This window comes from Sciurus vulgaris, assembly GCF_902686455.1.
Source record: "Sciurus vulgaris genome assembly, chromosome: 8".
NCBI classification, from domain to species: domain Eukaryota; kingdom Metazoa; phylum Chordata; class Mammalia; order Rodentia; family Sciuridae; genus Sciurus; species Sciurus vulgaris.
In genome coordinates, this window is record NC_136468.1 from 146,214,622 (window position 1) to 146,228,055 (window position 13,434).

At 40.6% G+C, this 13,434-nt stretch overlaps 1 protein-coding gene across 3 annotated transcripts in view; it reads right to left on the reverse strand.

The window, feature by feature from the left end:
• The window catches only part of ANAPC5 (anaphase promoting complex subunit 5), a 36,930-nt gene extending 24,592 nt beyond the window's left edge, over nt 1–12,338 (reverse strand). For 2 of the 3 annotated variants that reach the window (XM_079149527.1, XM_079149526.1), the window contains exons 1-5: nt 12,021–12,338; nt 9,688–9,767; nt 8,422–8,531; nt 7,364–7,556; nt 996–1,062 (exon numbers count right to left, since the gene is read on the reverse strand). In XM_079149527.1, coding sequence (XP_079005653.1) covers nt 996–1,062; nt 7,364–7,556; nt 8,422–8,531; nt 9,688–9,767; nt 12,021–12,227 — 657 coding nt within the window. In that variant the 5' untranslated portion in view covers nt 12,228–12,338. Of the gene's footprint in view, nt 1–995; nt 1,063–7,363; nt 7,557–8,421; nt 8,532–9,687; nt 9,768–12,020 lie in introns of those variants that run through there. The other variant, XM_079149528.1, reaches the window with a different exon arrangement.
• Nucleotides 12,339–13,434: the final 1,096 nt, after the last annotated feature.

The following is a 13,434-nucleotide window of genomic DNA, read 5'->3' on the forward strand; positions in this document are numbered from 1 at the left end:
GTGGTAGAGTGCTTATCTAGCACATGTGAGGCACTGAGTTTGATCAGCATAGAAGTAAATAAACAAAAATGAAAAGATATGTTTAAAAAAAGAGAAATGTTTGTATTAAAATATACTGATGTCTGCAAATATACCTGAAATACATCAAAAAATAAGATAAAGCTGGGTATGGCTGCATAGGCCTGTAACCCCAGCAATCTGGGAAGCTGAGGCAGGAGAGTCACAAGTTTGAGGCCAGCGTGGTCAACTTAGTGTACCAGGACTGAAAAAAATAAAATAAAATAAAATAAAATAAATAAATAAATAAATAGTGCTGCGGCTGTAGCTCAGTGATAAAGTACTCCTGGATTCAATCCCTAATACTGCAAAAAAATAAAAAATAATAATAATAATAATAAAATAAAAGATAAAATCTTATTGAAATCAAATAGAGGATGGTTAGATATTTATAACTGGTTAGAGGATGTGTAGGTACTTGGTAAACAGAGCAAATATTAACTGTGGGATAAAGATGAAGGGCTTATGGGTATTTATCATATAATGCTTTTTTTACTTTTCTTTATATAGGAAAATGTCCATAAAAAATAAATGTTCGTTGGACTGGGGTTGTGGCTCAGTGGTAAAGCACTTGCCTGGCACGTGTGAGGCACTGGATTTGATTCTCAGCACCACATATAAATAAATAAATAAAGGTCCACCAACAACTAAAAATAAAAAAATAAAACAAAATAAATAAATGTTGGGAGAAGGGAAGCAGTCTTCTAACTCATTTGTTTCTGGGCTGTTAGTCCCAAACCATTACTAGAGGAATCTGCAATATAATGTTAATAGAAAAATAAAATCACAGAAAGAAGGGACACAGCTACAACTACACTGTTAGTGGAAAAGGTAAGACCACAGTCAAGGATAAACCTACCAACATCACAGGCATATGCCACGACACAGAATGTCACAAAAATTTTTTAAGTTCATGTTAATTTACAGAATTAACATACCTGCTGAGAAAGAAAAAATTCTGCTTGTTTTTGAGATAGAGGCCCACTGCAAGATACCTCTTCTTCTCTGGAAAATAAAAAAAAATAGTAAAAAATTAAACAAGAGCAAAAAGGATAACACAGAGTCACACAGATTCTTGCATAAAAAGAGTTCAAAAACTTTAAAATAATTTAGTCTTCTCAGACATGTAACGGCCATATGATCCAGCAATTCCACTTCCAGGTATATACCCAAAAGAACTGAAAGGAGGGACTCAAAGCAGACATTTGCACACCCATGCTCACAATGGCATTATTCACTACCGTCAAAACATGGAGGCAACCCAAATATCAATGACAGACAAACAGATAAACAAAATGCAATACATACATACAATAAAATGCTATTCAACCTTAAAAAGAGAATTCTGGCATGTGCCTCAACAATATCTTAATATCTTAAGGATATTTTGATAAATGAAATAAATCAATCACGAAAAGACCAATACTGTATGATTTCATTTACATGAGGTACTTAGGATCATCAAAATAATAGCAGAATGGTAGTTCCCATGGGGCTGGGGAGATAGCTCAGTTGGTAGAGTGCTTGCCCTGGGTTCAATACCCAGCACCCAAAAAAAAAAAAAAAAAAAAAAGAATGGTAGTTCCCAGGGATTTGAGGGTGGAATTGAGGGTTATTATTTAATAAGTATAGGTTTTATGAAAAGAGTTATGGAAGTTATAAGTATAGCATGCATAAGGCCCAGGGTTCAACACCCAGCACCAAAAATCCAAATTATGGAAATGGACGTTGGTGATGGTTATACAACTTTTAAGATGGTTAAGATGACAAGTTTTATGCCAGGTGTATTTTACAATAAAAATGTATTGGAAAAAAAATGTGATGTTGAATGACTTGCCAAAATTTGTATAAGATAATCATATAGAAATTCAGATGTAAATTCTATACAGCTTCCTTCCTAAAAAGTGAATCTATCATGCCACCTGTGATATAAGATCTTTCAGGAAAATTCCATTACCTTCCAAAATGAAGCTGCATCAGGCAGGAGCGGGGCACTGGGAGAGGTCCTGCCTCTTCCCTTTCCCAACATTCCAGCCCTCATGCACCCCAATCCAACAAGATGCTTCCACTGCCTCCTCGGCCTCAGTGCCCCTTTCCCAACCACTGTTGGACTTGGTCACCATCCACCATTCAGGACTACTCAAACATCACATCCTCCAAGAATTTTTTCCAACGTGCCTCATTTGAGCTGCCACCTCTCCTGGTGATGCCCACCATGGAACCTACGCGTCACCACCACAGCTGTTCCTCACCTGCACTGTAGGCAAGCACCCAGCAGACCCAGTGCCTCAGCAAACGTCAGGCACTCAATGTTTGGGAAATGAATAAATAAATGAAGAGTTTATAACTCCTTGCTAGAAAGAGAATGAAAAAGGCTTTTCCTCAGAAATCACCATTTTTTAAAAATATTTTTTAGATATTGATGGACCTTTATTTTATTCATTTATTTATATGCAGTGCTGAGAATCAAACCCAGTGCCTCACACATGCTAGGCAAGCGCTCTGCCACTGAGCCACAACCCCAGTCCCAAAAATCACCATTTATTTAGAAGTTTACATTACATAAAACTGATAAACAAGAAGTGTATTATTATAAATCTGGACTCCAGGACTGGGGACATAGTTCAGTGGGAGAGCACTTGCCTACTATGCACAAGACCCTGGTTTCAATCCTCAGCTCTGAAAAAACAAAAAACACCTGGACTCAAAGTCCATATTTGCACAAATAAAATAATCTTATATTGAGAGAGCAAAGTATGAAAAAATACCCCTTTGTAACATGACTCTGAAGAAATGTTTCTCTGTACAGGATTATGTAAGTATTTAAAAAAAAAAAAAAAAATCAGGTCAGGTGTGGTGCCACATGGCTGTAATTCCAGCAACTTGGGAGGCTGAGGCAGGAGGATCCTAAATTCAAAGCCAGCCTCAGCAATTTAATTTAGCAAGGCACTAAAAAACTTAGTGAGACCCTGTCTCAAAGTAAAAGATAAAAAGGACTGCAGATGTAGCTCAGTGGTACAGCAGTCCTGGGTTCATTCCCCAGTACTGCCCCCCCCCCAAAAAAAAAACCTCTAAATCTCCAACGTTCAGGTTGCACCGTCCTCTCTTCCAGCCACGCCAGTTTGTCCCTGTGTTGGGGCACCTAGCTCCCAATCTTAAGAGGTCCTCTCTAACAGCACCCCTACCCCTTGTCACTCTATATCCATCTCCCATTTCATTTTTTTACTGCATTGACACTCTCTGAAATTACATATGTATACTCCATTATCTGTCCAATCCTACCTAACTGCATGAGAACAGGAAATTCCTTCTCTCTGCAGACACACAGCACCTAACACAGTGCCTTGCATATAAGAAGCATTCAATAAATTTATGTTGAATAAATTAATGAGTTTGGGAGACTGATATTAAACCACTGATGAAATACTAGAGAATTCCTACATTTGTGAGGTTCTTGTAAGGGAAAAGTCTACAGAAGAGGTGGCTGGAATAGCCTGTAGCCTACCAGACTTTATGACAGCTCGTGCGGCGTAATCCCACAGGACTGTGCTTCTACTACAGGACTCAAGAACTGCAGCCCACAAAGCACGCAAGCTAACTCTCAGTCTGTCCTTCCTGTAACTGGATTTTCAAAAGATACTGTATTTAGACATTTACTGACTATCCCCTCACTGCTACACAGTTGGATTCTCATTTTCTTTTTTCTTTTTTTGGTGTGTGTGTGGTTTGTTTTTCCTCCCCTCTGAGGGGTCTTATTTTCAAAGAATAATTTAATAATTTCATTGTGGGATGGGAGATCAGCAAGCTATGCAGAATTACTTAATGTGCATATTCTTCACCTTTCTAACTTGAATACAAACTTCTAAGGCAAAAAAATAATTTCCCTGAAGAGTGTTAAAAACACTCCAATAGCTCTAAGAACTCTAAGAGGAAAGGAAGGAGGAAAAAAAAAGGCTTCTCATAATGCAATAAAACATCAGAAAAGATCACAGAAAGCGGTTGGGAGGTAGAGATCAGAGGATCTCGAGTTCAAAGTTAGCCTCAGTAAAATGCAAGGTGCTAATAAGCAACACAGTGAGACCCTATCTCTAAATAAAATACACAAATAGGACTGGGAAGGGCTGGGATGTAGCTCAGTGGCAAAGCATCTGCCTTGCATTCTCAATGTCCTGGGTTTGACCCCCAGTTCCCCGGTGGGGGAAAAAAAAACAGGACTGGGGATGTGCCTGAGTTCAATCCCCAGTACCCACTGCCCTAAAAAAAGATCACAAAAAGGCTGAGAATACAGTTCAGAGTTAGAGCACTTGGCTGGCATGCACGAGGCCCTGGGTTCAACCCCCCACCCCCACCCCCACCCCAAAAAAAAATCACAGAAAGAAAAAACTGAAATCTTCCTTCTCATACAGTTAAAAAGTCCTGTTTTGGGACAAAGAGTTATACTTGGATTTATATTTAAATAATATATTTCCTTAATTTCCATGATGAAATTCAGTTTACTAAAGGAACAATATTTTCTGAAAGCATGCATCTTGATAGTAAATACACTGAATTATATGTACATAAATTTTTTTTTGTTGTTGTTTGTTTGTTTGTTTTTGCGGTGCTGGGGATCGAACCCAGGGCCTTGTACTTGCAAGGCAAGCACTCTACCGACTGAGCTATCTCCCCAGCCTGATGAATTCTTAAGTTGGGGGGAAAAAAAAGATGCAGTTAAACCTTATTAAATTAGCACAGGGCACACACCTGTAATCCCATCAACTCAGGAGACAGAGGTAGGAGGAGCTAAAGTTCAAGGCCAGCCTGGACAATTTAGTGAGACCCTGTCTCAGAACAAAAATAAAAAGGGCTGGTGACGGAGCTCAGTGGTAAAGCACCCGTGTGTTCGAGTCCCAAGACCAACAAACAACTAATTAAATCAGATTAAGAAAAAGTCAAAACAAAATAAGAAAAGTCTAAATTTTAATATTTCCCAAGAAGTGACACTTTCTTACTTTAAGCAAACAAAGTAGCCAGAACAAGGGTCACACTGCAGCAGAGGCACTGCTTAGAGGAATTAACAGAAGAAGTTAGAATAATAATAGCTAACATTTATTGAATATTTTCTATTTACTAACTGTAGTTTTAAATACTTAATATAAATTAAATTTTTAAAACACCTCTCTGAGGTATGAGCCCCATTTTGTAGATGAGGAATTTGAAGAACAGAGAAGGTGAGTAATTTGCCCAGCATCTCACAGAGAATAAGCAGAGAAGCCAGCACTCACACCCAGTGGTGTGAATCCTCAGCCAGACTCAGCCCTAAGCTGCACTCTTTCCACTATAAGAAGCACTTGTAAGCACCGGGGAAGGAATGAGTTTTCAGAAGCACTTACTAGGATTACTCTCTTCTTGGTCCCAGCATATGCTGAACAAACCATATGCCTGTACACAGGCCACTCAGGGATGGAAAAGAAGCGCTGCTGAAGTGCTCCTCTCTGTACACAGCATCTCCCAGCCACTCAGGGCTAGCCAGCCCACGTAGGGCAAGAGGGGCTCCCTATCCCCAGCTCTGTCCACACTGCATTATAACCACCTGTTTACTCGGGAGTCTTCCTCAACAGTTGTAGGCTCCTTGAGAGCAGGGAATGCCTCTGTGAGTGGGCGTGTGTGCACCTACACATAAATGCCTTCACCTCCAAGCACCAGGAGTTTATATGGAAGGTGATCCCAGGTGCCAGTGACCTGGGAGAGGGCAAGTATGATAGCAAAGGGAACGAAGTCAATAAAAAACATGTTTCAGGGTCAGTACCAGAGTGGGCGATGGACTATAAATTTTTATTCCCTGCTGCATCCATCCACCACATATTCACAGACACTGCACTAAGCATTGTAGAGACACTATGCTAAGCACTGGGGAAAATGTGGTAAAACAAGACAGAGAAGGATCTTAGCTCTCAAGGGGTGAGAAGGCAGAAGAAAGAGTTAAACAAGTAAGGAAAAAAAAGGCTATCTGGTGATGAGAACTATGAAGGAAGTAATGCTGAGAGTATTTAGGCTGGGGGAGACTCATACCTCCTCAAGGGAGGCCTGTGTGAGGACATCTAGGCTGAATGGTAAAATGAACAAACTAGGTAAAAAACCAAGGAAGAACATTCCAGGAAACCTGTGACAGATTGGTCTGGAGCACTGCAGAAAGCAAAAGAAAGCCAGTCAGACTGCTGAGTGTGAGGGGGAGAACAAAGAGAAAGAGATCAAAGAAGCCTGAGTTCAGGTCAGGCAGGCCCTGAAGCCAAGGTAAGCTTGTATTTCTGTCTGAATTCCAAGGACAGCCAATGAAGGGTTTGGGGCAGAAGAGTGCAATGGCCTGATTCACCTTCTCACAGGTTCCCTGGGACTGCATGAAGGATGGACCGTAGGGAGACAAGAGACAGTGAGGACATGCAGGACAGATGTGGAGCTTGACTCTCAGGGCGTTGGTGGAGAAGAGACATGCAGATGATCAGACCATGATGGGAAGGAAGAACGGAGTGGACCTGCAGAGGGACTGAATTTCAGGGTGAAGAAGAGGTAGGAACCAAAGACACCCCTAGTTTCAAGCCTGAAGGATTAGGTGAGCAGTGATACCACTTCCCCAATGCCTAGACCTTAGGAGGCATTCAATAAAATTTCACTAAATTATCAATTGTTAATTCACTTTTTTTTTCCATACCTTTATTTACTTATATTTAGGTGGTGTTGAGGATTGAACCAAGGGTCTCACACATGCTAGGCAAGCACACGACCACTGAGCTACAAACTCAGCCCCGTTAACTCACGTTGATATAAAGAATGCTACCAGTCAGGGCCTCCCAGCAAAGAAAAAGCACATTTAAATTGGATAATTTGAGGAGAATTTAACAAGGGACGACTTACAAGAGTAGGAGCAGGGGAAAGAGAAGCCATATGGAAAACAGAGTCCCCAGGTCTGATAACAATGGGGTATCTTTACACTTCAGGCCTGTGATGATCTCTTCCTAGTTACCAGATGCCCACAAGAGTGCAGAAAAGGTCACCTGACAGAGCTACTACCCTATGGCCAGCCTCCATGACCACAAAAGGAGGAAGCCAGTGAATCCATACTCTGGCCTCACTCTCCTTGGCCCTGTGGAATTCCCTACTGTGTCTCCCACTGTCAATCCCAAAACAGAGGCAAAGGAGCCCACTAATGCAGCCCTTCTGGATCTGAAGGGGATAGCCAGCACATGAATTCTAAATCAATGAGGACGTATATACTCGACACTACACTATTTCACAGGAAAAGGATCCTTGTGAGAAAAACCCAAGTTACCTTACAGACACATCAAGTTCTTCTTTTTCCATTTTTCTTTCTCCTTCCTCTCTACTCGTCAGTTCCATATCAGTATCCTCCACTGTCTTTTTCTCACCATTTTGGAAGTACTGTTGAAGGGCAGTGTACAGTTTAAACACTTGACTGAAAGAAAGTTTACTGTAGGCCAAGATCATGTGACGCAGAAATAAACCTAGAAAATAAGATCACAGACAAGATGAAAGCATTAACTGAAATCCAGCTACAAAATGGCAGTGACTATTTGGCACAATTCTTCCTTCACAAGAACCAAAAAGAAACACTTGTAGGTGCTGTTTCCTCCTCCTGGAATGTTCTTCCCTCATTCTTACAAAACTGGTCTCTTTTTATTTGGGGCTGTCCTCCCATCCCCATTACTCCATTTTCATCCCTCACAGCCTCTGTTTTAATTTCTTTATGGCTATTCTAACTATCTGAAATCATCTTATTTATTTCTTTGCTTTTTACCATCTGGTTTCCCCCACCAGAACATGACCTCCATTAGAGGAAAATCCATGTCAAATGTGTATATCCAGAGCCTGGCACAAAGGAGATCAATAAATACCTGATGTTAAATAATACAAAAATTATCATGCAAAAAAACCCAGAGAGATGGAGCATGGATACAAAGCTAACAGAGAAGTATAACCAAAAAAAAAAAAAAAAAGTTATGTCCTCACTTTATATACTGTAACAATAATATATTTTTACTTACCTCTCTTCGTAAGTTTGGTTGGTGACCCTCACTTACAGTTGCACAATGCAGGCAAGTGATCCAGAGAACTGTAAGAAAGAGCTGGCAAACCCTAAAAACCCCAGAACCACGCTCGGACTCTTACTATTACAGAAAAAAAACAGAGGGTACTTTTCCACAATTATTCTTAAATACAGATTCTTATATGGCAAGGCAATAAATACAAACCATAATATGTCTAATATCCCTACTATGTTGGTTCACAGATAAAGCAAAGTAAAGGTGTCACTTAGAAAGCTGCTCACTTCAATGAAAATACTCTGCTCTTCTTACAAGAGTGTCATACCTACTACACTTGTTTTGTGAACCTCTGGTTCAGTTCCAGAAAAAGAATCTGAAAGGTCATCAAAAAACTGTTCCATATCCTTCAATTCGCCTTCAGCCATCAGTTTGATTCTGAATGAGAAAAGTGAGGTGCATATTTTAGGAAGGCCCATGTTCCATATTTCTTAAGTATTTCTTCCCACTTTCCTGAATTATCTCAATAAATCTATTTTAAAGGTGATTCAGAGATTTGTATAAAACAGTAGCATGTAAAAACAAACTTCATAATCTGAAATGTCACTCCCACATTTCTGAAAAGTATCATTGCTGTTTTCTTCTCTCTCTCTCTCTTTTTTTAGTACTAGAGATTGAACCCAAGGGTGCTCAACCACTAGGCTACATCCCCAGCTCCCCCCGCACCTTTCTTTTAATTGTAGATGGACATAATACCTTTATTTTATTTATTTATTTTATGTGGATTGAACACAGCACCTCACAAGTGCCAGGCAAGTGCTCTACCACTGAGCCACAACCCCAACCCCAGCTCTTTTTATATATTTTTATTTAGAGACAGGGCCTCACTGAGTTCTTAGCACCTCGGTAAGTTGCTAAGGCTTTGTACTCATGATCCTCCTGCCTCAGCCTCCCAAGCTGCTGGGATTACAGGCATGTGCACCACCCTCAGCTTCACTGCTGTTTTCTTGATCATAAAATCTGTCCAAGTATCAGCCCACGAAAATGAAATTATCTGCAACAACTAAAAAAACACGGGGCTCAGTGGTAGAGCACTTGTCAGCAAATGTGAGGCACTGGGTTCAATTCTCAGCACCATATTAAAAATAAATAAATGAATGAATGAATTAAAAAAAACAAGGTAGATGCATATAGAATAAAAACTTGAAAAAAAAAAATAAGCTGCAAAGCAGTATGTTTAATGTATCAATATTCTTTAAAATTCATTAAAGATACTTAGGAAAACAACCCTTAGAATATAAATAAATTTTTTTTGGTGATGGTGGTGGTACTGGGAATTGAACACAGGGTCCTGCACAAGTTTGGCAACTGCTCAATTTCTGAGTTTCAACCCAGCCCTTTTAAAATTTATTTTAGAGGGAAAAAAAATTTATTCTGTGAAACAGTCTAAGTTGCCCAGGCTGACAACCTTTCCATCCTTCTGTCTTAAGACTCCCTAAAAATAACTTTTTAAATAATTCATTACCATAAGCCCTTTTGTAATTTTCATCTACCTTGATACCTTTTCACATATACAGAAGAAAATAAAATTTACCTGATCTGTACTGAATTTGCCAGTTGAGGACAAGATTCTTCAATTAACTTGTATAGTTTTGACAATGTAATGTCTGGGCCCTGTGAAAAGAAGAAATAGAAAGATTACAGATAAATGTTAAAGAGCTGTAGACTGACAAAGAACTACAAACATAAATTCATTTACCAATCTCTGCTTTAACAATCATTCCAAACATGAAATATCAAATCAGAATTTTCTTATCTACCTAAAACATTAAACTAATACTTCAAAATTGTATATTGTTTTCTTCATCAGTTAAACAGAGGTAATAATAATTATCTCCCTTGTTTGCAGCAAAGATCAGGTAAAACAATGTAAAGTGCTTTGTAAACTGGAAAACACTATACAAATGCAGGTACCATTTTTCACATAGTATGTACTAAGACCATAAAAAGTACCACGAAGGACAAAGAGCATCAAACTTCTGCTATCAAGATTATAATCTAGCTGTGTTTTAAAAGCAAACATTGAGTCTTTTTTGAGCATAAACTGACAGTATACACAACAAGTTTAGATGTGGATAATTCAGCAAATCTACTTCTGGGGAAGTTATATTCAGCATGCATTTTTCGAAATGAAGAAAAAATGAAAAGAACCTATAAGTCAAAAAAAGATTTAATTGGGGCTGAGGTGGTAGCTCAGTGGTGGAGTGCCTGCCTAGCATGTGTGAGGCACTGTGTTCGATTCTCAGCACCACATATAAATAAATAAAATAAAGGTCCACCAAAAACTAAAAAAAAAAATAAAAATAAACTTTTAAAAAAAAGACTTAATTTATTATAATAAAGAGTTAAAGCCAGATGCAGTAGAGTGCATGCCTGTAATTTCAGAGGTTTGGGAGGTTAAGGCAGGAGGACTGCAGGTTCAAAATCAGCCTCAGCAACAGTGAGGTGAAGGGATTTTTTAGTGTGTGTGTGTGTGTGTGTGTGTGTGTGTGTGTGTGTGTTACTGAAGATTTAATTCAGAGATGCTTTACAACTGAGCTACATTCCCAGTCCTTCTTTTATTTTGAGACAGAGTCTCACTAAACTGGCCTCAAACTTGTGATCCTGCCTTAGAACTGGGATTACAGGCCAGCAACACCATGCCCTGCTGGGATGGATTTTCAAACCCTTTATAAAGTATACTGAGTGACAAAAATGCAATTCAGTATAATTCTGTTAGGCTTATCACTTAAGATCTTAACATTTGGGGGCCTAGGATTGCAGATCTGTTTCTGCCACCTCTGTTCTCAACCAACAGTTGTTCATCCTTCAAGGTCCACCAGCTTAACATTCCATCTTCTCTAAAAATGGACAAATCAAGCTGAATGTGGTGGTATACACCTGTAATCCTAGGGCTAGGGAGTCTAAGGAAAGAGGATAGCAAGTTTGAGGCCAGCCTCAACAACGAGGCCCGCAGCAATTCTGTGAGACCATGTCTCGAAATTTTAAAAAGGATTCAGGATGTGGACCAGTGGTTAAACATCCCTGGTACCAAAAAAAAAAAAAAAAAAAAAAAAAAAAAAAGGAGGGGGGGAGCACATTTCATTCCTCCCAGAAATAACTACTCAGGTGCTAGGGAATGGAAGGGTGAATAAAAACAGGTCTAAGTATTGTTTTTGGTTACAATCTAGTGGAGAAACAGACATCAATCACATAATCACACAAATAAATGGAAAAAAACCCACAATCAATATAGGGAAAGATACATGCCCTGGGAGAATACATTAAATGGCAATATTAGTTAACACCGAGCATTTACTATGTGATAATGACAAGTTTCCCTTAGTGTTCCCATTTTACGGAAAGCTGAGACCCAAATGGGTTGAGGAACTTGCCCAAGTGGCAGCTAGTTAAGTTGTGGCACTCCACGGCGTTGAGTCTGCAAAATGAAATAAGACATATAAAGTGCTGAACACACAATGAATGTTCAGTCATTGCTCGTTATTAGTTCTATGTCGTTATTACTATTTATTACGGCCCCCTCAGCCTTTATGATTCATCTCCGGCTCTGCAACGCTCAGGACTGTGTAGCTCCACTTTACAGAAGACGGAGGATCTAAGACTATATACCTCTCCCCTAGTCACTCAGATAGTAAATACTGGTGCCAGACGAGAATCTGCAAAATAATGCATATAACGCGCCTGGCCCATACTAGACGCTCAACAAGTGTTAGTTGGCGGTATTTGCTGTCTTTGTTTTTTCACGTTCCTCTGGGGCAGAAAGAGTACCTGATGAAACCCGCGTCCCCGGAGCCGGGGCAGAGCCCTGCACAGAGCAGATGCACGCGAAGTTTGCTCAATGAGCAGGAGCTAGCGGGCGCCCCTCACCTGCAGCAGCGGCAGGAGCAGCTGGTTGAGCTTCCGCCGCTCCAGGAGGCTGACGGCGCCCTCGCCCGTGCGGCCCATCTCGTTCAGAAGCACCAGCACCGCGATCTTATATGGCGTCACCCAGTCCTTGATGCCGAACACGTTGGCGTGCACGACTCCATTGGTCATCATTGGATTGAAATAGAGGCTCTCGTGGACGCTGGCCATGGCGGCCCTCCGAGACTAAGTCTCGGAGACCCGCCACGCGCAGCGCCCAGCCGACGCCTCAGGGCATACCTCCACCGGACCTACACTTCCGCCCGCCAGCGCGGTATTCCAGGAAACTAGCATCCTCGCTCTCGCGGCAGGCGGTCGGCCAATCATAGGGCACATGGGAAGGCTACAACCAATCAGAATGCCCGGTGGTGCAGAAAGGGTGGGGCAAACATGGTGCATCAGATGGCTGATTCCCTACAAAAACAGTTGCCAAAGGAGAGCAAGTTCCGGGTCCACGTGGACAGAAAAGAAGAGTTGGAAGAGTTGTTGCTTGTAGTTTCGGACTGAAAGGATTGAGAGGCTGCCCATTTGTTCATTTAACATGAAAACAGTTCAAGTTCAACTTTAAAACGGCTGTGTTTAGAAACAATGAAATTAGCTGGGCGCTGTGGCACAGGCCTAATTCCAGCTACTGTGGAGGCTGAGGCAGGAGGATCAAAAGTTTGAGGCCAAGCTCTGCAACTTAGCAAGGCCCTAAACAATTGGTGAGACCCTGTCTCAAAAAAAAAAAGGACTGGTGATGTAGATCAGTGGTAAAGCACTTCTGGGTTAAATCTCCAGTAAACACTCCCCCACAAAAATAAATAAAGTTTGAGGATAGTATGGAGAAGTTAAGGCTGGGGGTGTAGCTCAGTGGTAGAATACTTGCCTAGCGGGCGGCATTCCCTGCGTTCAATCTCCGATGGGGGTGGAAGTGGGGGTGCGAGGGTGGGGAATAAGGAAATTAAGTTTGTACTTCTAAGTTATGTATACAGTTTCTTCTGTTAATCTTTACGCTCATAAGTTTGGGGATTTTCTTTCACTATTTGTCTTTTTATTTATTTATTTTATTTATTTATTTGGTGCCGGTGATTGAACTCAGGGACACTCTGCCACTAAGCCACAATCCCCAACCCTATTTTGTATTTTTATTTAGAGACAGAGTCTCACTGAGTTGCTTAACAACTCGCTTTTGCTGAGGCTGACTTTGAACTCCCGATCCTGCCTCAGCCTCCTGAACTGCTGGAATTACAGGCTTGCGCCACTATGCCGGACTCTATTTGCCTTTTTAAAGGCATGAATAAACATGGTTTTTTTCTCAGTATTTCACAAATGTCATTTGCACACAGCCAAGTTAGGTTACATCATATATCTTTACATGAAAGTGAAGGGAAAGAAT